Below are 25105 nucleotides of genomic sequence, written 5' to 3' on the forward strand. Positions count from 1 at the left end.
CATGAATTAATGGAACTCTGGAATGACAGGATCTATTCAATGATCCAACACTCCCGGCACTGAGCATTGGTCATTGTGAGCTCAGGAGATTAAGTCAGTGGGTAGAGTTTGTGAGGGGGTAGGGTGTACATGGGAAGCAGGAGGAGTGGGGTCAATAGCTCAGTGGTGCTTTCTTGTTTGGTGTGATTTTTCTGCTGGTATTACATTTTATCGAACAGTGAGTTTCTTGGGCTCTGCTCTACACTCAGGCTGACGCCCTTCCGTGTTTCATTCATTTCTCTCTTTTTCTCCCACAATCTCACATTGCTGCTGTTAGCTTGAGTGCTCCAGTTTCCAGTCGTATCCCTCCAGCCCACCCAGAAAAACGCTTGTCTACCAAGCATAGAATCATATGGGGGAATGATAGGAAGGTATGTCAGGCCTGGTCTGGTTTGGGAACTGCACCACTTCTCACCAGTGGGCAACATGTCCAGGAGCCTGGAATTGTCATTAGTGAATCTAGCCCAGAGATCAGAGGAAATGTGCTGATGGAGCAAAACTTTCAGACCACTGGTCTGAAACTTTCCTCCATATCTTGTCATCTGAAGATGTTCCATTTGTGTTTGCCCCTCACACTTTTCACAACTTTCTGTTTGTTAAGTCAGGGCTTTCTCAGTTTCTAAAAAAACAAATATTTTCCATACCTCTTGTTTCAAATTTAAAAACAAGCAAACAATGCGATTATAATTCAGGCAGTTCATAAAACACAGGCCATAAATAGAAGTCTACCCTCCCACCCAACCCAAAAGAAAAGGCAAAACTATGACAAATGGATTTCAATGTAGGCAAATGTGAGGTCATATCCTTGCATCTAGAAAGAATAGAACAAAGTACTTTCTAAATGGTGAAAAACTATAAACAGTGGAGGTCCGTGTACACAAATCATTAAAATGTCAGGAACAGAGATTGAAAATAATTTAAAAAACTAATGAAATGCTGGCCTTTACATCTAGAGAATTAGAATACAAGGGCATAGAAGTCACGCTTTAGCTACCCTGGTTAGATCACACCTGGAGAACTGTGAGCACTTTTGGATACCACACCTTAGGAAGGATAGAGGGAGCACAGCATAAACTTATTAGAATAATAACTGGACTTGAAGGATAGAATTATGAGGAGAGATTGCCACAAATTATGGCTGTATTCCTGGAATTCAAAAGGTTAGGGATGATTTGATCAAAGTTTTCAAGATATTAAGGGAACAGATAGTAGGTAGAGAGAATTATTTTTGCTGGTTGGGATCTGCAACAAGGGGGCCTACTCTAAAAATTAGAGCCAGACCTTTCCATAGACTAGAAAAGTTACAGCACAGAAGGAGGCCATTTGGCCCATCTTGTCCATGCCAGCCCGAGGATACCCTGGTGCCCTTTCTAATCCCACCTTCCTGCACCCGGCCCATAGCCCTGCAGCTTACAGCACTTTAGGTGCAGATCCAGGTATTTTTTAAAAGAGTTTAAAATTTCTGCCTCTACCACCAACTTGGGCAGTGAATTCCAGACACCCACTACCCTCTGTGTAAAAAATGTTCTTCCTCATGTACCCCCTACACCTTCTGCCACTTATCTTGAATCTATGTCCCCTGGTTGTAGAATTCTCCATCAAGGGAAACAATTTTAACCTGTCCACTCTATCTATTTCCCTCATAATTTTGTACACCTCAATCAAGTCACCTCTCAGCCTTCTTTGTTCCAAGGAAAATAACGCCAACCTATCCAATCTCTCCTCGTAACTACACTTTTCTAACCCTGGCAACATTCTTGTAAACCTCCTCTGCACTCTCTCCAGAGCTATTACGTCCTTCCTGTAATGTGGTGACCAGAACTGCACACAATACTCCAGTTGTGGCCTCACCAGTGTTTTATTCAATTCCAACATTATATCCTTACTTTTATATTCTATACCTCTGCCAATGAAGGAGAGCATTCCAGGGGGGCAAATTAAAAAACACTTTACACATAAAGGGTGGTAAAAGATTTGAACTTTTTTCAGCCCATGGAAAGTGATTCTAGCTCAATTCTATAACTTTATATCTGAAATTGAAAGATTTTTGTTAACTGAAGGTGTGAAAGAACATGGGGCAAATATGGAGTTAGGTTACAGATCAGCCAAAATGTCATTGATTGTTGTAGCAGGCTCTGGAGGCTAAATGGTCTCCTTTGTTTTTGTGTACCCTCACACCCAGCCTTAGACAGGGGCCTATCTTCACAACAAAAACAGAATTACCTGGAAAAACTCAGCAGGTCTGGCAGCATCGGCGGAGAAGAATTGACGTTTCGAATCCTCATGACCTTTGACAGAACTTGAGTTCGAGTCCAAGAAAGAGTTGAAATATAAGCTGGTTTAAGGTGTTGGGGGGGGGAGGAGAGAGAGAGAGAGAGAGAGAGGCTCTCTCCCCACCCCCCAACACCTTAAACCAGCTTATATTTCAACTCTTTCTTGGACTCGAACTCAAGTTCTGTCGAAGGGTCATGTGGACTCGAAACGTCAATTCTTTTCTTCTCCGCCAATGCTGCCAGACCTGCTGAGTTTTTCCAGGTAATTCTGTTTTTGTTTTGGATTTCCAGCATCCGCAGTTTTTTTGTTTTTATTTTTGGCCTATCTTCACACCTGGCTTGAGACAGTAGGAGCGTGTCCTCACAAGCTGGAGACAGGGGCCTGTCCTCATACCCTGATGGAGACGGGGGCCTGTCCTCACACCCAGGCAGAAACAGGGCCTGCCCTCACACCCAAACAGAGATGGGGCCTGCCCTCATGACGAGCCCATGACAGCGACCTGTACTCACTACCAGACGGAGATGGGGGCCTGTCCTCACATCCAGACAGAGGCAGGGGCCTGTCCTCATACCAAGACTGAAACAGGCACCTGTCCTCATACCCAGCCCAAGACAGGGGCCTGTCCTCACACCTAGACTGAGATAGGGGCCTCTCCTCACACCCAGCCTGAGACAGGAGCCTGTCCACACACATACCTGGTTCACTAATGCCCTTTAGAGAAGGAAACCTGCCATCCTTACCTGGTCTCCAGACCCACAGCAATGTGGTTGACTCTTAAATGCCCTCTGAACAAGGGCAATTATGTATGGGCAATAAATTCTGGCCCAGCCAGCGATGCCCACATCCCATGAATGGATTAAAAAAAACCTGAGACAGCTGGGGCCCTGCACCCAGCCCCAATTCTTGTCACTGTGCACACTAAACCAACATAACTTAATTCAATGACCAAACTTCACACAATCAGTCCACTGTTAATGTGATTGTCTCACTTTGATCATTTCGCTTTCCCTGGTGTTTCTGTGACATCAACCGGAGTAATGTGATTTCCAGATTGGCATCAAGCATCTTGGAACCAGCACAAGAAAAATGCTGAGGTTTCACCCATTTAAGCACCTTAATTAACAAAATCTGAGCTTTCTGATTTTTAAACAACTCGCCTAGTTCTGAACAGAACTGTTTGGGTCCAAAATATTCCAGCGGACATTTCCACGAGAATATCAGCTCCATGGAGTAGTTCTGTAGTTTAGCACAATAACCCAGCCCCTTCCACACCCTGCCAGATCTGGAAATAGTTCTTTTTTGAAGTAGCAAGGTTCAGTACTTGTGTTTTCCTGGAGATAAGAATTCAGTCCTTTCTCTCTATTTTAAACTTGTGTTCTCCGCATCAACTTGATCCCCATCTCAGCATTAAAATACTTAGATCATAATCCCCCCATTGAAAAGCAGAAATAATGAGGCAACAAGTTAAAGGAACTGACTTCTCAAGAAAGCTTCCTGCGTTTATAAATGGTTCACTTAGCTGTGTAAACTATGTCAAAGCACATCATTGCAAAACTTGCAAAAATTCAAGGAGACATTAACAGAAGAAGCCTGATCCAGCTTTAACTGCCCCTCTCCTTCACCATCTAGAAGTTATTGAGGAAGTTTACTTTATAAAAAAATGGAATAAATTAAAAGTAAAACCAAGTGATGAAAACCATTTTGCCAGTTTTACAAGTAAACCAGTGACTCCAGTTTCTGATCCTGGTTTTCATTCCCAGTTATATTAGAAATCATTACTCCAGTTCCTGCCCCCATTTTCAGCCTCACTAACTCACCCCAATCCAGATCCACACCCCGGTCTGCCTCCCGGTTCCAATCCCTGTCCACATGGTGCTGAGCTCCAGCTTCAGCCTTGGACTGATTCCCAGAGTCTAGGTGAAGCTCTTTTTGAATCCAGCACACACACTTCTCAGAACAACACTTTACCGAATCAATTTGCTTATTCAGAGTCAAATGAGACTGAGAAACAGGCAGTGGGTGTAGGGGAGGAAACAGGAACAGGCACAGCCACAAGTAGAGATGCTTAAAGTGATCATGACCATGGGAGAGAGAGAGAGAGACAGGCCGACTGGTTTAGAGATCAAGGAATGGAGAGAGCCAGTGGCAGTGATAAACTGAGAGAGGTACAACCACTGAACAGAGAGGCAGAGTGAGACAGGGGCAGATGTGTGACAAAATGTGATGGAGGGAATGTATGAGAGAGGAAGATAGATTAGCAGATTAACAGACTGAAAAAAAACATTCATACAGGCACAGGGAGGAATGGAGATGCAGAGTGACAAGGATAGGTAGAGAAACTGAGAATGAGAGTGATCATGACAAACATGAAAGGAGATGGAGAGAAATGAACAGAGACAGGGAGAAAGAGAGTGAGAGGAGAAAGGGAGAGAAAGAGACCGAAATGTGACAAGGGGAGTTGGAGAGACAGAGATATAGAAATACAAATGGAGAGGAGGAGTGACTATATGCATATTGAAAGGACAGTGAGGATGGTGAAGATGATGAAAAAAAGTCCAACAAAATTCAGTAACAGTATACAGACACATTATAAAATGAGCACAAAAGCTTAATAAATATGAAACTTTATACATTATTAAGGAAAAAAAAACATTGCTGGTTTAAGGGAAGCAAACAGCAGCTGCAGACTGATAAGAGAAAAACAGCTCTTCAAATCATGGGGAAATTTCTTTGTTTTCACGGTGTTCATGAGCTAACAGGTTTGGTGAAAGAGCTTTCATTCTGGGAGGGGCTCAGTACAGAAGTGGAGGTCTGATGGTTGGGATGTTCGTGGAGTAATTCAGAGTTTGAAATCTGTGAGGGGAGGTTTTCTTGTATGAGCCCAAGCAGTGATTTAGACCATATGCAAAATCCACTTAGGCTTCAACATGAGACACTGCATGGCCATGATCTCTGGCTGATCTTTCCCTTCCCCAATCCAGGGGCATTGAGGATTGTAACTCACAACCCACCCTCCTGCCCAGCCAGCTGAGATCAGCTAACTCGCCAGAGACTGAGAATGGAGCCTGGGACTCGGTACCTGATGAGATGTCCTGTGCAGCCTCAATCTGCTGCAGAGTCCATTGAGGATTACAGTGGGGATACTTCTCCTTCAGTCTCCATCAGCCCCATGATCATTGGACAGACAAATGAGCTCACAGTCAACACAGCCACATGCTGGTCAGTGCTTGTCCTTGTTCAATCATGTGACTGGAAGGAAGGGATGTGAGAGATGAAAGGAGAGAGGAGAGGGGCAGAGGAAAAGGGAGAGAAGAAAAGAGGGGAGGGCAGAGGGAAGAAGAGGAGTGTGGGGAGAGGGAGAAGGGAAGGAGACTGGAGAAGAGAGGGAGTTGAGAGGGGTCAACATGGGAAGTGGGGAGGGGAGGGGAAAGGAGACAGGAAAGGGAAAAGGACACGTAATTCAAAAATTTAGCTCCTTTTCCTTGCCACATGGCAAAGAACAGGCATCCCAGGTCCTGCTAATCACTGGGTGATTTTACATTTCTAAATAATACAGTGCATTTTTGATTCTCAGTAAGAGCAATTGTTGGGACAGGTCACCAGCCTGACACACACTTTCCTCACTCCTGCAATACTAGGTCCATGTTCACTCATTGCCCCCCCTCTCCACACTGATTGCTCAATCTGTAATGGGTCCACAAGCATTGATATCATTCTCAGTTCCTTTCTCAGCACGTGCAGGAATGCTTCACGGACTGCGGTGATGGGTGCCTCAGAAGGTCAGAGTTGAAGTTCCATGCCAGTCCATCCATTTGAATTCCGGGTCCCACTGCTCATGACCAGTTAACACAGGCTACACCTCCCTGTTAATGAAGGAGGGAGGGATTGTTCAGTACAAGTTAGAACATTTCAGCATTATACATTTAAAAAGGAGAAAGGCCGATGGGGAAAGGCCAGGGGAGTGGGACTAATTGAATTGACATTTCAGTGAGCCAACACAGGCTCAATGAGCCATATGGCTTCCTTTTATGATGTATGATTCTATACCAGAAAGGGTTTCTGTCACGACCAATAGCACAAAGTCTTCAGATGTGAGGGGCGGAGCTGGAAGACATTTGTCGGGTTTTGGTATGAAGAATGACCTCTACAGGGAAGAAAATGAATCTGGGGAAGGAAGAGAAGGTCACTGGGGCTAGAAGTGGGGGTGGAAGGACAACACCTGGAGCAGGGTGAGCGACATCTGTTGAGGGAGGGAGACATTGAGGAAGGGGCAACTGTGGAGGGGTAAAGAAACACTTTTGAAGTGGGGGCAAAAAGCATCCAGGGAAAGGGGAAGTGAAACCTGGGGAGGATATCAGCAAGTTGGGGAGGGCGAGAGAAAGACATCTCGGGGGGAGAAGGGTAAACAGCTGGTGGGGAGGAGGAACAGTTGAGGTGCAGAAAACGACACCTGGAGGGGGACAAGGGAGCTGCAAAATATCGGGTTGGGGGTAAGATTCCAGTTGGGGAAGCAGAGGAGAAGCAGACACAAGGCTGTGAGAGGCAAGCATCGGAGGGTTAAGGACCATACATCATGGGGGATATGGGGAGTAAAGACACCTGAGTGAGGTGTCAGTGAAACCTAAGGGTGCAGGATGATGCCTGAGGGGTGGGGGTTGGGACAGCTGGGGTTGGGGGGGGGGGTAACACATTGAGGGAGGGGGAGAGAGACTCAAAATGGGGGAAGAAGAGAAAACACAGGTTTGGTGAGGGAAGACAACAGGGATTGGAAGGACACAACCTGGGGGGGTGGGGGGAATGGAGAAATAGGTTGAGGGGGGAAAGACAGCCGGGTAATTTTCTTATTGCTATGTTTGCTGCTAGGTTTACCCGACCATACTGTACACCCTCTCATGATATCTGCTTATGATATCTTCTGGCCTATGTTGAGAATATTTGTGCTACACAAGTGCAGGCAATGCTTATCTCCAACTAGAGAAAATCCAGCCATCTCCCCTTGATATTCAATGGCATTATCATCACTGAATCCCCATCATCATCATTCTGAGGGTTTACCATTGACCAAAAACTTAACTGACAAGTATTCTGTGGTGAGTAACTATTTCCTGACTCCCCAAAGCCTGTTCACCAGCTACAAGGCACAAGTCAGGAGTGTGATGGAATTCTCTCCACTTGTCTGGATGAGTGCAGCTCCAATACTCAAGAAGCTCGACACGATTCAGGATAAAGCAGCTGCTGAATCGGTACCTGATCCACCACCTTAAACATTCACTCCCTCCATCACCAATGCACAGTGGCAGCAGTGTGTACCGTCTACAAGATGCACTGCAACAACTCGCTAACCCTCTTTTGACAGCACCTTCCAAACCTGTGACCACCATCACCTAGATGGACAAGGGCAGCACCATCTACAAGTCTCCCTCCAAGTCACACACCATCCTGGAGAATATATCACCATCTCTCCACTGTCACTGGGTCAAAATCCTGGAACTCCCTTCTTAATAGAACTATGGATGTACCTACACCAAATGGACTGCAGTGGTTCAAGAAGGTAGCTCACCACCATTTTCTTAAGGGCAATAAGGAATGGGCAACAATTGTTGGCCTTACTAGTGAAGCCCACATCTCATGAACGAATATATGAAAAGAAAAATCTTCTGAAGACTAAGTGGTGAAATTTCAAAATTCTAAAATTGTCATTGCTTTGTTCTCTGTCACCTTACACAGCAGCAGTCCTTGTGTGTGAGTTCACACAGTCAGTGTGTGTTGGTGGTTTGACTGTGAAGGCATCACAGCCACAACTCACTTTGTGCCATTTGTTCATTTTCCAGCAGCAGTCTCTGTCCATCAGCTAGGAGTGGGAACTAGGCCAATCACTCTTTCCTGGTCAGGGGCACTGAGGCCAATGTGTCCCTACTGTCTAGGGGAGATCAGTATACTGATGTAGCACAGAATGGAAGTGACTGGGCATGGCTTAAAGGGTTTGATACCTACAAAGAATGGCCTCCTCATCTTGAATTGGAGAGCAGGCAGAGTCTGTGAAAACCGGAGGCACTGAATGGCCAGAGGGATAAAAGTTTTAGCGACACCCTCTCCATCCCCTCACCTCCTGCCTCCTCTACCCCATTCTCAGTCTCCTCTGTCAGCAACCCCCAACCCACTTCCTCCATCTGACCCCCAACCCATCCTTCAGTTCTAACCTTCCGCCACCCCCCTCCTTTCACCTCTCACCCCCTCAGGTTATAGTGACGTACGATGCAGTCAATGTGGAGTTTAGGAGTAGGCTGGTTCGTATTCTGTACAGTTGTGCCAGGGTCAGTTTGCGGTGCTGCCCAAGCTTAAGGTCTGACATTGTCCGTTTGGAATGTTCAGAGGTACTGCTTCCCCTCAGCTGCTCCTTGACCTCCTCCTCCTGACTTTGAGGGGCTGTGAGCTCATCTGTAAAACACAGAGAGTTCAGCTCACTCGCTGTATCAGAGCATGACAATGTGCAGGGCTGTGAGCCAGGTTCCAAGCTTTGTTCATCAACTGGGTGAGCATGCTGCTTCACAAAATTCAGCTCCTCCAACTCTGAGAGCTCGCTGTCATTGGTGTTTACACCAGCAGTGTCCACAGCCCTCCCTCGGGAATCAGGACATGAAGCTATTCTCATGTGTTGAGCCTCTGCCCGTTTGAGAATGTCCATCACCTTGGTGATTGTGTGAGAGCACAGAGTGGGGAGAGTAGCCTCACTTGATACTCCCTCATCAGGGGCTTTCAGTTGGATTTTTCTTCCTTCTGTGAGCACACAGAGTTCGGTCAGGCTCTTACTCAGTGACGGCTGACTCAAAACGCAGGATTCTGAAGATGAGGAAATGAGCTGGAGAAGATTAGTCTCTGATTTTGATTTGAAGATGTTGGCTTTGCAACACAGGGACTGGACCAGACTCTGTTCGCAAATCTGGGGCGATGCCAGTCGCTGGCAGGGAGTTGACTCTCCATCTTCATCTGCTGATTCCTGCTGTCGCTCTTCAAACTCTTGGACTGAGCTTGGGGACAAGGTGCCATAAGCGCTGTCAACAGAGGCTGAGCGGCAGCCATTGCTCTCCAACACTTGGCCTTTGGTATTTGGTATTAGGAGGCCTGAAGAGGTCACCCCATGGTTGAGCAGCTCCTGGGTTGGGGTGTTGGAGGACTCTGTACTTTGGAGCGAGGTGTAGTCGGACTGAGAAGCAGCTCTCTCAGTGTCAGGTGAGGAGAGATCTTCACTCTCATCGATCATCACAACAGGTACTCTCTCTGTCACACTGTCTGACTGACTGCAAGAAACAGACAAACAGATTAATGAAACAAGGGAAAGGCAGGGAAAGAAAGAGAGAGATAGACGGGGGAAGAGGGTGAGACTTGCTGTGAGAGAGGGAGAGAGAGAGAGAGACAGGGAGAGAGGGAGGGGGAAAGAGAGGGCCTTGGGGAAAGAGGGAGACAGGGAGAGAGAGAGAAACATGGAGGGAGAGAGAGAGAGAGAGACAGGGAAAGAGAAACAGAGACAGAAAGAAACAGAGATAGAGAAAGGCATAGAGAGAGGAAGAGAACAGGAAACCAATATAACTCATACCGGGACCTTGGATGCAACTTAAACAAATTAAAAAGTCCTAATTTCTCTTGTTGTCAGTGTAAAGGATTAAAACTGGGAAAACTTTAGTACCAAGATTAGGAGTTGTTACGCAGAAAGAGATGTAGATGTGAAGAGAGCGTCAAACTACTCATAGACGTTTACAGACATAAGGAGGCCATTCAGCCCATCGTGTCCGCACCGGTCAACAAAGATCTGACTACACTAGTCCCATTTTCCAGTGGTTGGCCCATAGCCCTGGAGGCCACAGCAACATAAGTGAATATCTAAATACTTCTTAAATGTTCTGACTCAACCACCTTTTCAGGCAGTGATTTCCAGACTCCCACCACCCGTTGGGTGAAAAATTTCTCCTCAACTCCCCTCTTAGCCTTCGATCTCTTACCTTAAATGTATGCCCCATGGTTATTGACCCCTCTACTAATGGAAAAAGTGCCTTCCTATCCACCTTATCTATGCCCCTCATAATTTTATACACCTCTATCTGGTCCCCTCTCAAACTTTGCTGCTTCAAGCAAAACAACCCCAGCCTATCCAATCTTTCATTATAGCTCAGACCCTCCAGCCCAGGCAGCATCCTGGTAAATCTCCTCTGTGCCCTCTCCAGTGCAATCACATCCTTCCTATAAGGAGGTGATCAGAACTGTACGCAGTACTCCAGTTGTGGCCTAACCAGTGTTTTATACAATTCCAGTATAACCTCCCTGCTGTTGTATTCTATGCCTCGGCTAATAAAATCAAGTATCCCATATGCCTTCCTAACCACCTTATCCACTTGCCCGTTGCCTTCAGGGATCTGTGGATATGCACACCAAGGTCCCTCCAATCTTCTGTGGTCATTCCAGAAACAGGTGGGTAATGTGAGAGGGCAGAGGGATGATGCAAATGACCTCCATCTGTACCTGAATGTGACAGTAACTGTTGTCCATTAGACTGAGGTCAGACAGAGGCTGAGGGTTAAGCTCCACTGAAGGTGAATTGGTCTCAGTAACAGCCCAAAGACAGGAAGTACAGGGATAAGACAAACTTACACACTTACCTATGCTGTGATTCAAGTGTGTCATCAGTGTATTTGTGTAACAGGGGTGGTGACTGTGTTGCAGAGGTCATGCTCTCCACATCCTCTTCATCAGGCAGCCTACACCGTTTCTGCCCAGACTCCTGGTCTCGTAATCTCTCCAGAAGGTTCTAGTTTGTTAAATAAAATTGATGTGTTAGAACAGTACTTTTTAAATGGAATGGTCAGATGGGATAGTCAGACACATACACTAGACTTTAGAATTCTTCAATGTTTTGTTGTTATCTTATGACATTGGACACCCAGAGTGGGGAATGTCAAAGCTCATTCTGTGAAGTGACTCAATGCCCTTTGCTTGACACCTTAGTACACAATTTGTCAATATGTGTGGAATTGACCAGTTTGAGGTCCAGTTCAGCTATTGTGTCCTTGTGACTCATAATCCATTTGATTTTTTATCAATGTATGCCCAGGAATTGTACCCCTGCCCTCTGCAGTTCGAGCCCCTCCCCATTAATTACCCATTACCTGTGCATTGAATATGGCCTCAATCCATGCTCTGGACTGCCCGGTCACACTGGTCTGAAAGGTGAAGGCACCAACTGCACTGTGAAATTCATTCAGATAAATCAACAGGAAGGAGCCTAGGATTGGACAGAGGCATAGTTAACTGTGATACACACAGAAACACAGGCACACACACACACAGAGGCAGATTCCACACACATACAGAAACAAACAATCCTCATTAAGGTCAGAAGTTAGGGTGGATGTTGATGATTCACAACTCCTCAGGTACTGAAGCAGCCCATGCCTGCATACAGCAAGACCTGACAACATTTAGGCTTGGGCTGATAAGTGGCAATAACATTCACACCACACAAGTGCCAGGCAATGGCCATCTTCAGCAAGAGAGAGTCTAACGATCTCCCTTTGACATTCAATGGCATTGAATCGATTGCTGAATTTCCCATCATCAACATCCTGGAGTCACAGAGATAAAAACAAAAAACCATGGATGCTAGAAATCCAAAACAAAAACAGAATTACCTGGAAAAACTCAGCAGGTCTGGCAGCATCGGAGATGCTGCCTCCCTTCCTCCCTCCCAGAAACATGATAGGATCCCCCTTGTCCTCACTTATCACCCCACCAGCCTCTGCATTCAAAGGATCATCCTCCGCCATTTCCGCCAACTCCAGCATGATGCCACCACCAAACACATCTTCCATTCAACCCCCCAGCACCATTCCGTAGGGATCGTTCCCTCTGGGACACCATGGTCTACTCCTCAACCCCCACTTATGGCACCTCCCCATGCCCACGCAAAAGATGCAACACCTGCCCCTTCACTTCCTCTCTCCTCACCGTCCAAGGGCCCAAACACTCCTTTCAAGTGAAGCAGCATTTCACTTGCATTTCCTCCAACTTAGTCTACTGCATTCGTTGCTCCCAATGCGGTCTCCTCTACATTGGAGAGACCAAACGTAAACTGGGCAACCACTTTGCAGAACACCTGCGGTCTGTCCGCAAGAATGACCCAAACCTCCCGGTCGCTTGCCATTTTAACACTCACCCTGCTCTCTTGCCCACATGTCTGTCCTTGGCTTGCTGCATTGTTCCAGTGAAGCCCAACACAAACTGGAGGAACAGCACCTCATCTTCCAACTAGGCACTTTACAGCCTTCCGGACTGAATATTGAATTCAACAACTTTAGATCTTGAACTCCCTCCTCCATCCCCACCCCCTTTCTGTTTCTTCCCCCTTCCTTTTGTTTTTTCCAATAATTTATATAGATTTTTCTTTTCCCACCTATTTCCATTATTTTTAAATCTTTTATGCCGTGCTAGTCTTTCCACCCCACCCCCACTAGAGCTGTACCTTGAGTGCTCTACCATCCATTCTTAAATAGCACATTCGTTTAGATAATATCTCCACCTTCAACACCTCTGTGTTCTTTTGTTCTTTTGTCTGTGACATCTTTTGATTATCTGCTCCTATCACTGCTTGCTTGTCCTTACAACCACATCAACACCACCTCCCCCCCCAACGCCCCTCCCCCCACCACCCACCTTAAACCAGCTTATATTTCACCCCTCTCCTTATATTCACTCAGTTCTGTGGAAGGGTCATGAGGACTCGAAACGTCAACTCTTTTCTTCTCCGCCGATGCTGCCAGACCTGCTGAGTTTTTCCAGGTAATTCTGTTTTTATCCTGGAGTCACGGTTGACTAGAAACTTAACCGCCGCATAGGTACTATACATCGGGTATTCTGTGGTGAGTGACTCACCCTTGACTTCCCAAAGCCTTTCCCGCATCTACAAGGTACAATAAGAGAGTGTGATGGAATACTCAAAGGTCCATTTAGTTTTGGTGAAACTCACCGGGATCTCTCAGCTCCCTACAGACAATTTTCTCCACGAGCAATGGTTGCCGGATTACTTTGGTCTTCTCCATTTTCTTCACAGGTTTTGTGATGAGGAAAATATCAGTGAAGAGGAAACAGTAAACATCCATCTGTAAAATAAAGTGTTTGTAGGATAACTGCAGGGAATGATTCTGCCCAACATTGCACAGACTGAAACACCAAAAGACCAAAACAGCAAGAAGACTGGCCACTGAGATGCCCAGAGACTGACAGACTGGACATTGAGAAAGTCAGAGACTGAGACATTGGATACTGAGAAAACCTAGAGTGGGAATGTGAGTTGTGAGAAAGGTACAAAGAGGAGATTGAGCCAGATTAAGTGAGTGGGCAAGAATATAGCATGATGTGAAAAATATGAAGTGATCCACTTTGGTTGGAAAAACAAAAATACAGAGTATTTCTTAAATGGGGAAGTCTTGATGTCCAAAGGGGTCTTGGTGTTCTTGTTCATAAATCACTGAAAGCTAACATGCAGATGCACAAGCAATTATGGTGGCAAATGGTATAAGAAAGTCTTGCTGCAGTTATATAGAGCCTTGGTGAGACCACACCTTGGAAAATTGTGTGCATCTTTGGACTCATTATCTAAGGAAGGATATACTGGCCATAGAGTAAGTGGAACAAAGGTTCACCAGACTAATCCCTGGGATGATGGGATTGTCTTATGAGGAAAGATTGAGCAAACTGGGACTGTATTTTCTGGAGTTTAGAAAAATGAGCGTGATCTCATTGAAGTGTACAAATTCTTACAGAGCCTGACAGGGTGGATGCAGAAAGGATGCTTCCCCTGGCTGGGTAGGGGATTGCGGGTGGGTGGGTTGGGGGGGCGGGTGTGTGTGTGTGTGTGTGTGTGTGTGTGTGTGTGTGAGGTGGGGGCAGTCTAGAACCAGGAGGCAGAGTCCCAGAATAAAGGGTAAGCCATTTAGGAGCGAGTTGAGGGGGAATTTCTTCAGTCAGTGGGTGGTGACATTTTTGGAGTTCTGTACCCCAGAGACTGAACTGGAGGTTCAGTCATTGAGTATGTTCAAAGCAGGAGTCGATAGATTTCTAGCTATCAATGACATCAAGGGATACAGGGATAGTCTGTGAAGTTGGCATTGCGGTATCATGATCCAGTTAAATGGCGGAGCAGGCTCGAGGCGCCAAATGGTCTGCATCTGGTCCTATGTTCTTCTGAGAGTCTCAACACCGAGCAACTCAGAGACTGAGAGAACGGACTCTGAGAAATCCTGAGACTGAGAGAACGGATACTGAGAAACCCAGAGACTGAGAGAATGGATATTGAGATACCCAAAGACTGAGAGGTTGGATATTAAGAAACTCAGAGACTGAGAGATTGGACACTGAGAAACCCAGAGACTGGACACTAAGAAAGTCAGAGACTGAGAAGCTGGATACTGAGAAACCCAAAGACTGAGACTGGACATTCAGGAACCAAGAGACTGAGAGGCTGGACACTGAGAAACACAGGGGCTGAGAGATTGGACACTGAGAAATCCAGAGGCTGAGAGACTGGACACGGAGAAACCCAGAGACTGAGAAACTGGGCACCAAGAAACCCAGAGACTGAGAGACTGGACAACGAGAAACCCAGAGGCTGAGAAACTGGACACTGAGAAAGCCAGTAACTGAGAGACTGGACACCAAGAAACCCAAAGACTGAGAGACTGGACACTGAGAAATCCAAAGACTGAGAGATTGGACACTGAGAACCCCAGTAACTGAGAGACTGGACACCGAGAAACCCAAAGACTGAGAGACTGGACACTGAGAAGCCCAGATACTGAGGGACTGGACACTGAGAAACCCAAAGACTGAAACACAGAAATGCTTCAGTAACTCTCAGCACCCAAACACTGAACACCAGAAGCATCCAGAGATTCAACATTCAGTCAATGAACACTGAGAGCACCCAGATATTCAGCACCCAAACACTAAACACTGAGAGTGCCCAGAGATTCAGCACCCAAACACCAAACAGTGGGAGCACCCAGCGATTCAGCACCCAAACACTAAACACTGCGAGCACCCAGAGATTCAGCACCCAAACACTGAACACTGAGAGCACCCAGAGATTCAGCATCCAGACGATGAACACCTAGAGACCAACCAAGCGGACACATTTCAACAGATACTTTGTGGCCCACCCTCTTGTCATGCCCTCAACCAAGGACCTCAGGCACTCTTGCCCCCTCAGTCTTTCTCATGCACTGGCTCACCTTGCTCTCTTTTCCTTCTTTCATTCTCAGGCTTCCCTCGAGCAGCAGTTGCCGGGTGTCATCGGGTGAGGTCCCAAGCATCGGAGCTGTCAGGTTCAAGCGGCAGAACTCCTTCAGGACCTAATGCAACAAAAGGGGCTGTCAGAATCTGGCAGCTTGTGCCCATTATCCCCACAGAATGTAGGCAATTTGTGCCCACTGCCTGCAGGAAGCATCAGATCCTGGCAGTTTGTGCCCATTAAAGGTAGAGTCCCTGGGCAGTTTGTTCCTTTTACACAAAAAAGCCTTTGGCTTTCCTGCAATTTCAATAATATTTTCACATAAGTCGTTATTGGATATTAAAATGATTTGTATATCTGTGCAGAGGGATTTTGGTGCTCTAGTACGAGTCACAAAAAGTTAGTATACAGGTACATTAAGTAATTAAGAAGGCTAATGGAATGCTATCCTTTATTACAAGAGGGATTGAACATAAAAGTAAGGATGTTATGCTTCAGTTATAAAGGGCATTGGTGAGACCGCACCTCGAATGCTCTGTGCAGTTTTGGTCTCCTTATTTAAGGAAGGATGTAAATGCATTGGAGGCGGTTCAAAGGAGGTTTACTAGATTGATACCTGGAATGAGTGGGACGTCTTATGAGGAAGGGTTGAACAGACTGAGCTTGTTTCCACTGGAGATTAGAACAGTGAGGAGTGATTTGATTGAAGTATTCCAGATGCTGAACAGCCTTGACAAGGTAGATGTCAAAAAGATGTTTCCTCTTGTGGGTGATTCCAGAACTAGGGGGCACTGTTTTAAAATTATGGGTCGTCTTTTTAGGATAGAGATGAGGAGAAATTTTTTCTCTCAGAGGGTTGTGCAACTTTGGAATTCTCTGCCTCAGGAGGTGGTGGAGGTGGGGTCATTGAATATTTTTATGGCAGAGGTAGATAGATTCTTGCTAAGATAAAGCAAAAAACTGTGGATGCTGGAAATCCAAAACAAAAACAAAAATACCTGGAAAAACTCAGCAGGTCTGGCAGCATCTGCGGACTCTCTGCCGTACTGCCAGACCTGCTGAGTTTTTCCAGGTATTTTTGTTTTTGTTGTAGATAGAGGTAGATAGATTCTTGTTAGGCAAGGGAATCAAAGGTTATTGGGGTTAGATGGGAATGTGGAAATCGAAACACAAGAAGATTAGCCATGAGCATATTGAATGACAGAGCAGGCTCAAGGGGCCGAATGGTCTACTCCTGTTCCTATTTCTTATGTTCTTATGTATCCCTAGATACATCTGCACTTCGACCCCATTTAGATACTTATTTCCAAGCAATGTCTGGCCTCCTTATTCTTCCTATCAAAGTGTACCTCCTCACATTTTTCTATGTTGAAATTCATTTGCCAACTACAAACCCATTGTAAGTTTATTAACTTTGCCTTGTGTGTTGTTACAGTCTTCCTCAGTATTAACTATATCTCCCAATTTAGCATGATCCACAAATTTTGATATTGTACTTCCAATCCCTAAACCTAACTCATTTATGTAAATGATGAACAACAGAGATCCCAGCACCAATCCTTGGAACACTACTTCTCAAAGGTCTGAGTAAAGTGCCCTCTCAATAAGTCAGAAGCCAGGGATGGATATGGGTGGTCAATGGGCCTCTACTAAGCCTGCCTGACACCCAGGAAATGGTGAATTACAAAATCATCATTGTGATGATTTTTACTCTAAGCTGAAGGAGGAATATAAGGAGAGAGCAGAGTAGAAACTCTGAACAGAGTTCAGAGGGCCTTGTGGCTGATTCCTATTGACCAGATTGAATACTGAACTGAGTTATGGCAAAGGATGGTCTACCCTGAACTACAATCTCTGGGAAAGAGAAAGCCAACTTGCTCCACAAGATGCATTAGGCTTCTCCCCCATGCCTCAGTCTCTCTCCCTGTGTGCCTCTCCCCTGTGCCTCAGCATTTGCTTGATCCCCTTGTCTTTGTCTCTCTACCCTCTCTGTGGTTTAGTCACACTCCATGTGCCTCATTCTCTCTTTTACCTTCTCCACTTCATCCGAGCTTCCATCCACTGCCACATAGGAATCAATGCGATTAATAATCTCTGCCAATCGCTGCTGCTCCTGACGCTGGTTCATTCGTGAATTCACATGTGCAATAAAACTCTCAACGGAACTGACCTGGAAATAAAAGCAAGATTTGAGTTAAGGTCCAAGGAGGCACCCCAATCAATCACAGGCCTCACAACCAGATGAATGGGCTCAGGAAGTTTAGCCAAGTCAAAATACCAGTCAGTGGGTGTAGATGTTGTGGCCGAGAATGTGTCCAAGAGTGGCAGCATGACTGTGACTGGCAGCCAGGACTGAGGGTGTGACTGAGCAAGAGAATGTGCCAGACCATAACTGTGACCATGACTGAGCATGACCAATAGCAAGAGCGTGATGTGACCAGTAGTGTGAGTGAGAACGACAGCGTGAAAAAATAAATAAATAAAAAAGAAGCATATTATTAAATGGTGAGAGATTGCAGAGCTCTGTGATTGTGGCCTGGTGCATGAACCACGAAAGGCTAGTATGCGGGTACAGCAAGTAATTAGGAAAGCTAATAAAATGTTATTATTTATTGTGAAGGGAATTGATTACAAAAGCAGGGAGGTTATACTTCGACTGTACAGGGCACTGCTGAGACCACATCTGGAGTACTGTGTTGGTCACCTTATTTAAGCAAAGATGTAAATGCTTTAGGAGCAGTTCAGAGAAGGTTTACCAGGCTAATACTAGGAATGGGTGCGTTGTCTTATGAGGAAAGGTTGGACAGGTTAGACTTGTATCCACTGGAGTTTAGAAGAGTAAGAGGGGACTTGATCAAAACCTTTAAGATCCTGAGGTGTCTTGACGGGTGGATTTGGAGAGAATGTTTCCTCTTGTGGGAGAACTTAGAACTAGAGGTCATCGTTTAGAAATAAGGGTCACTCATTTAAGACAGAGATGAGGAGAAATTATTTCTCTCAGTGGGTCGTCAGTCTTTGAGGAACTCTCTTCCTCAAAAGGCAGTGGAAGCAGAGTCTTTGATAATTTTTAAGGCAGAGCTAGATAGATTCTTGATTAACAAATGGGTGAAAGGTTATCAGGGTAGGCAGGAATGTGGGGTTGAGGTTACATTCAGATCAGCCATGACCTTATTGAATGGCGGAGCAGGCTCAAAGGGCCGAGTGGCCTACTCCTGCTCCTAGTTTATATATTCGTATATGTGAGCAATCTGCAATTTGAGTGAGACTGACAGCATAAGGTGTACCTATAATGTGACCATGATTATAATGTGACAGAGTGTGTGACTGACCAAGAGGGTGAGCGGGATGAACAGTATGTCAATGACAGAGAGCGTGCCTGTGACTAAGACCATGAAGTGTACATACCATGCTAATGATTGCCTCTCTGGCATGAAGGTCATCTGTTTTCTTGAGGATAGACTTGAGGAGCAGTGGGTACTTGGTAAGCCGTTGATGAGGTTTGACCAACATGTCACTGAGCTTCAGGCGATTGCACTGCTTGTGTGTCTCTGCCCACTGCAAATGGACACAAATGCAATTATGCAGGAAGAGCATAGTGCCTCCTTAAACTCACTGCCACTCTGTCTGTCTGTCTTTCTCTGTATTGCTCGCGCTCTCTGGATCTCTACCTCTCTACCTTCTACCTGCAGATTTCGCGAACAATACAGAGAGAAATGCAGTAAATTAAGCACCTTGAAACCACCTCTCCCTCTGCTCCCTATCCTGTCACATGGAGCAGGGAGAGGTCACTGGGTGACACTGACCGTTATGTAGATCCTAAAGAGTTCGTTGTCACGGAGATGGTTTCTCATGTACTCCATGCAGCTCTCCTCCTCCATACAGTACTGGATATAAGGCTTAAAGCGCATGCCAAACTTGAAGAGTGAAGAGAAAAACAATAATTAATACAGAGGCAGAACAAGCAATAGTTCAGAATTTGAGAGGTAACAGTCTGGTCTATTTGTGGAAATTGAAACCATACAAGAAGAGTCCGATAGATTTAGCCAGGTGGGAACTGGTTTTGGACTCATTTCTGATGTTGGGCCTGATCCCAGGGAAGTTTGGAACATAGGAGCAGGAGTAGGCCAATCAGCACATTGAGCCTTCTCCGCCATTCAATGTGATCATGGCTGATCATCCACCTGGAGCTAATTAAAATCCACAGCCTTTGGGCTTTCGCACATGAAGGTCACGTTGGTTGTACGAGGGATGTATCTTCACACTTCTCTTCCATCAATTCCCACTGTCCTCTCCCTCTTATTACTGACCTCCACCTGCAGCTCTGCATCATTCCCAATGAGAACCGGGATGCAGGCAAACTAATGCTGTCACACCAGCAGATAGTGTATCGCGGCAGCTTGGAGCAAATCATAAGGCTGTCTTGTGCCTATCTCAAGTGGCAAGATGTAGAATGGCATACATGCGGCAGCAGCTTAGCAACAGTTTACCCCACCACCATAGAATCACTTCAAGAGGCACGGGGTAAAACCACAATTTATTGCTCATCTGAGTCTAGTGGATGTACAATTGGCCACTGAGTATTAAGTAACCTGCATCACATCTGACTGCATCACTCCATCCTGCCCTCCCACCCTATTGTCTGTGACTTACTGTCTTGAATCCCTTGTGGAAGTGGGTGGGGTTGAGCAATGTTTTGCTCTCTCTGGCTGCTTGCAACACAGGAGCCATCACTTCTCGCCAAAGCTTCTGGTGCAGTTGGATAATCTCTTGCATGTTGCAGAATAGTTTCTTTGGCTCCACCTGCACGGCATCATGGGTAAAGTCAGTCCTCAGTATTTCACACATGTTCAACTACCAAATACCCATGCCTGTGTACAGGCAATAACCAGGGCCAGAGTCCAGGCAATCGCGAAGTTCTGTGTACAGGCAACCACTGGGGCCTGTGTACAGACAAACATCGCGGCCAAAGTACAGACAATCACCAGGACCTATGTACAAACAATCACTGGGGCCTACGTACAGGCAAACACCAGGGCCAGTGTACAAGCAAACGCCAGAGTCAATGCACAAGCAAACACTGGGGCATGTGTACTGATATTAACAGATTCTGTGGACAGGCAAACACACGGGCCTGTATACAGGCAAACATCAGGGCCGGTGTATAGAAAATAACCAGGGCTGGAGTACTGACAAACACCAATGTTTAGCACATTTCCCAAGAGAGGCTAGGTCCTGCAGAAGCTTTCTTAATTGCTCCACATACATTGTTCACTTCATGTACAATAAGGTTCTTGGTTGTGGTGAACATTAAAAGGTCAGCCCTCACCTCAGTCAGCAAGCCCGATTCCTGCAGGTTCATCAGACAGCACAGGAAGAGCTGCAAGAGAGAAGGCTCAATGTGAGTAACATACTGGCTAAATAGAGATACCCAATTCAGGCCAGCCCTGAGCTTGCAGCAAACCTCATGCAAGAATTATTCTTATTGATGGATTAACAAAGGAAACTCAGTAAACCCCGGTGAGAGTCAGCACCTTCAGATGACCTGAGCCTGTCTGCTATCAAGTACAGACAAAGAAGGATGAGTACTGGGAGTGAAGTGAGTGCTTCATCCACACAGACCCACGACAGCACCTACTGATGATTCAGGGTTTTTTGTGGCATGAAGTGAATCAATATATCACTGGTGAAGTAATCAGGGCATAGTCAGAAACCTGAACATGACAGTGCCATTTACAGTGGGAAAATGTGGACAAGAGGCTGAGTAATAGTAGCAGAGGGATTCCACAGGATCAGGCAGCTTCATATCACCCACATGGACATGGGGTGCTGAGCACTCTATCCGGGTGGCATGGTGAGCTGACGACAGGATGGAGACTCACATCTGTGATCACATGCAGCTTCTTAATATAGGCGACCTCCGTGTTTAGTAGCTCCCAGAGGGCCTCCTGTTGATGGCACTGCTTCCGAGTCAGCTTCTGTTGGGGAGAAAGACACACAGGAAGGTAAGATCATAGTACTCAGGTACTCCTGGCTTCCCCTTGTACATATCCTGCAAATTCAAGCTCTCCCCTTTAATATTCCCACCTGTGCTCCCCATATGTGCGGGGATATTAATGGGGGTTCCTGAGTATGTGCGAGTCTGTGGAGGGCCTGGATACGGGGGGATATTAATGCGGGGATTCCAGAGTTGTTCCCATTAATACCCCCACATACCCAGGTTCCCCAGACAGCAAATACACCAAATACCCAGGCTCCCTCAAATAAATATCCCCACACACCCAGGCTCCCCAATAAATACCACCACCTACCTTGGCATGTCCATTAATACTACCAAAATTCCTGGGCTCCCTCAATGAATATCCCTGTAAACCCACTGTCTCCACCATACCTGGGTTTGTCCATATATATCACCACAGTACCTGATACTCGTGCTCCCACAAATCCTTGCTCGAGGAAGAGCACTTCACCTTTGAATTCACTTTACACCCTTCTGAACTCAAGATTGAGTTCAACAATTTCAGATCATAATCTTTGTTCCCATTATCTCAGAATACAGTTCCTGGCAATGATTCTGTTTCTGTCATTTACACTTCCTCTAGACCTATCTTTTGTTCGTTTACTTGTCTCACCCACATTTGCTTTCCACCATCATCCCCTTTGTTATTTAATTTCTCCTGCCTCCACGCTATCATAGACCTTTCCTTTTGTTCATTTGTGCCTTCCCCTCTGCCCTGTCTCTGTACTTGTTTAAGACATCTCTAACTTAACCAGTTCTGACATCAATCTGAAACGTTAACTTTGTTTCTCTCTCCACACATGCTGCCTGACCTGCTCAGTGTTGCCAGGATTTCATGTTTTTATTACCCTCATAGGCTCACTTCCTTCCCATACTTAACAGTACCTGCATCCCTTATATAAATGACACAAATTAAGGGAGGGATTGTGATGGTGGGAGAGGGCAGTGGGACTATAATTAGCCTCCTCCGAATTCCTTCATTCTTTTACAGAATGTGGGCATCACTGGAAAGCCAGCATTTGTTGCCCATCCCTAATTGCCCATGAACTGATCATTTCAAAGGACAGTTTAAGAGTCAACCACATTGCTGTGGGACTGGAGTCACATGTAAGCCAGACAAGGCAAGGACAATAGATTTCCTTCCCTAAAGGGGCATAAAGACCAGATGGGCATTTATGACAATCAATGATAGTTTCACGGTCACCATTGCTGAGACTAATTTATATTCCAGATTTATTAATTTAAGTTAAATTCCACTGGCTGCTATGGTGGGATTTGAATCCATGTCCCCAGAGCATTAGCCTGGGCCTCTAGATTACTAATTCAATGATATTACTGTTACATCACCATCTCCCCAGTTGGGGAAGGAGAATCAGGCAGAGTTTGACCTAGTAATTATCCAGTGTCACATGATGGAAAATCAATGGGCTCATGCGGGGTATCGGGGCGTACACCAGATTGAGCTTGTAGTTCCCACTGTCCATGCTCATTCATGGAGAATGCCAATGGGACCTATACCTCAGGACAGTCTGTGTCTGTTGGACTGTACCCAGGAAGAATCAGTGTCTGTAGGACTGTACCCCAGGGAGAGTCAGTGTCCGTGGGACCCACACCAAGGGAGAGTCAGTGTCTGTGGAACTGTACCCCAGAGAGAGTAAGTGTCTGTGGGACTGTACCCAGGGAGAATCTGTGTCTGTAGGACTGTACGCCAGGGAGAGTCAGTGTTTGTGAGACCCATACCCTGGGAGAGTTAGTGTCCATGGAACTGTAACCAGGGATAATCAGTGTCTGTGGGACCGTATCCTGATAGAGTCAATGTCTGTGGGACCCATACCCAGGGAGAGTCAGTGTCTGTGGGACTGTGCCCCAGTGAGAGTCAGTGTCTATGGGATTGTAGCCAGGGAGAGTCAGTGACTGTGGGGCTGTACCTCAGGGAGAGTCAGTGCCTGTGAGATTGTATCCCATGGAGAGTCAATGCCTGTGAGACTATATCCCAGGGAGAGTTAATGTCTGTGGTACTGTTCCCTGGGAGTGTCTGTGGGACTGTACCCCAGAGAGAGTCAGTGTCTGTGGGACTGTGCCCAGGTAGAATCAGTGTCTATGGGCCTGTACCTCAGGGAGAGTCAGTGTCTGTGTGAGCTGTATCCCAGTGAGAGTCAGTGTCTGTGAGACCCATACCCCAGTAAGAATCAGTCTCTGTGGGACCTGTACCCCAGGGAGAGTCAGTTTCTGTGGGATTGTACCCAGGGAGAGTTAGTGTTTGTGGGACTGTACCCCAGGGAGAGTCAGTGCCTGTGGAACTGTACCCCAGGGAGAATCAGTATGTGTGGGACCTATACCCCAGTGAGACTCAGTGTCTGTGAGACTGTACCACAGTGAGAATCAGTGTTTGTGGTACTATACACCAGGGAGAGTCAGTCTCTGTGTGGCTGTATCCCAGGGAGAGTCAGTGTCTCTGGGACTGTACCCAGGGAGAGTCTGTGTCTGTGGTATTGTATCCTGGGAGAGTCAGTGTCTGTGGGACCCATACCCGAGGGAGCTCAGCAACTGTGAAACTCGTACACCAGGGCAAGTCTGTGTTTGTGGTACTTTACCCTGTTAGAGTCTGTGTCTGCGGGACCAGTACCCAGGGAGAGTCAGTGTCTAGGAAACTGTAACTCAGGGAGAGTCAGTGTTTGGAAGCTACATCCCAGGGAGTACTGGTGCCGTGGGACTGTAACCCAGCTGTGAGAGGGGGCAATAGTAGGAGAAGTCAGTAGGATCTAGGGTAGTCAGTGGGAGGTGGGCTAACCAAGTGTGGGTATTCGGTGAAGCCTGGAAGGAAACAAAGATAAAATGTGATCTGAGAAACTGGAACTCTGCGCTTGGCCCATCGCCCACATGAACACATTGGAAGAGAAGAAGGGAGGTCAGTGAGTTTCAGTGTCACTGAGCTCAGTGTGGGGGTGCCTCATCCACATGTCATACACCATATGACTCAGGAAAATTAGGAATTGAAATGTGATAAAATTTAACGAGGAAGAGATTTTAATTTAGCTCAAATATGACAGACCTCTGGAGAGGCTTGAATCTGACAGTGCTGGCCCAACAGAAAGTTAGTGGGTTACACTGAAGTGTAACAAAGATTCATTTCCTCAATAAGGTTTCAATTCAAAGCCCAAAATAATCTAATGAACATTGCAAAAATGCACAGTGAGGCAGTTAGTGAAATATTTACAACACAGAAGTCCAGAGGAATCACTATCATTTCTGAATAAATTACTAAATATAAATTCAAAAATTATTTTTAAGCCGCTCATCGTCATTTATTTTACCTTTAAAGATTATTAAATTGAGTGAACAGGGAGACTGTGGCAAAATTTACCCAATCATTGCTGGCACATATTGTATAGACACAAGTTTGAAATCTGGCCTCGGTACATCTGTATTAGTCAAGATTTCCATTGCCAAGTACCATCCAATGACATTGACTAGAAAGTGCGGGTATTGAGTGAGACCAG

General features: G+C 46.0%; 2 protein-coding genes across 7 annotated transcripts in view; both read right to left on the reverse strand.

Moving 5' to 3' along the window:
- si:ch211-112c15.8 (tumor necrosis factor receptor superfamily member 25) overlaps nt 1-4213 on the reverse strand; it is a 31509-nt gene extending 27296 nt beyond the window's left edge. For both annotated transcript variants that reach the window (XM_041206131.1, XM_041206130.1), the window contains exon 1: nt 4131-4213. In XM_041206131.1, coding sequence (XP_041062065.1) covers nt 4131-4184 — 54 coding nt within the window. In that variant the 5' untranslated portion in view covers nt 4185-4213. The remainder of the gene's footprint in view (nt 1-4130) is intronic.
- LOC121287958 (pleckstrin homology domain-containing family G member 5-like) overlaps nt 3788-25105 on the reverse strand; it is a 75025-nt gene continuing 53707 nt past the window's right edge. For all 5 annotated transcript variants that reach the window (XM_041206123.1, XM_041206122.1, XM_041206124.1 and 2 more), the window contains exons 10-21: nt 21469-21564; nt 20916-20966; nt 20240-20389; nt 19393-19503; nt 18995-19144; nt 17622-17759; nt 15591-15710; nt 13328-13460; nt 11472-11587; nt 10965-11113; nt 8568-9611; nt 3788-6176 (exon numbers count right to left, since the gene is read on the reverse strand). In XM_041206123.1, the coding sequence (XP_041062057.1) occupies nt 6167-6176; nt 8568-9611; nt 10965-11113; nt 11472-11587; nt 13328-13460; nt 15591-15710; nt 17622-17759; nt 18995-19144; nt 19393-19503; nt 20240-20389; nt 20916-20966; nt 21469-21564 (2268 nt within the window). In that variant the 3' untranslated portion in view covers nt 3788-6166. The remainder of the gene's footprint in view (nt 6177-8567; nt 9612-10964; nt 11114-11471; nt 11588-13327; nt 13461-15590; nt 15711-17621; nt 17760-18994; nt 19145-19392; nt 19504-20239; nt 20390-20915; nt 20967-21468; nt 21565-25105) is intronic.

Source organism: Carcharodon carcharias, chromosome 15 (assembly GCF_017639515.1).
Source record: "Carcharodon carcharias isolate sCarCar2 chromosome 15, sCarCar2.pri, whole genome shotgun sequence".
NCBI lineage: Eukaryota > Metazoa > Chordata > Chondrichthyes > Lamniformes > Lamnidae > Carcharodon > Carcharodon carcharias.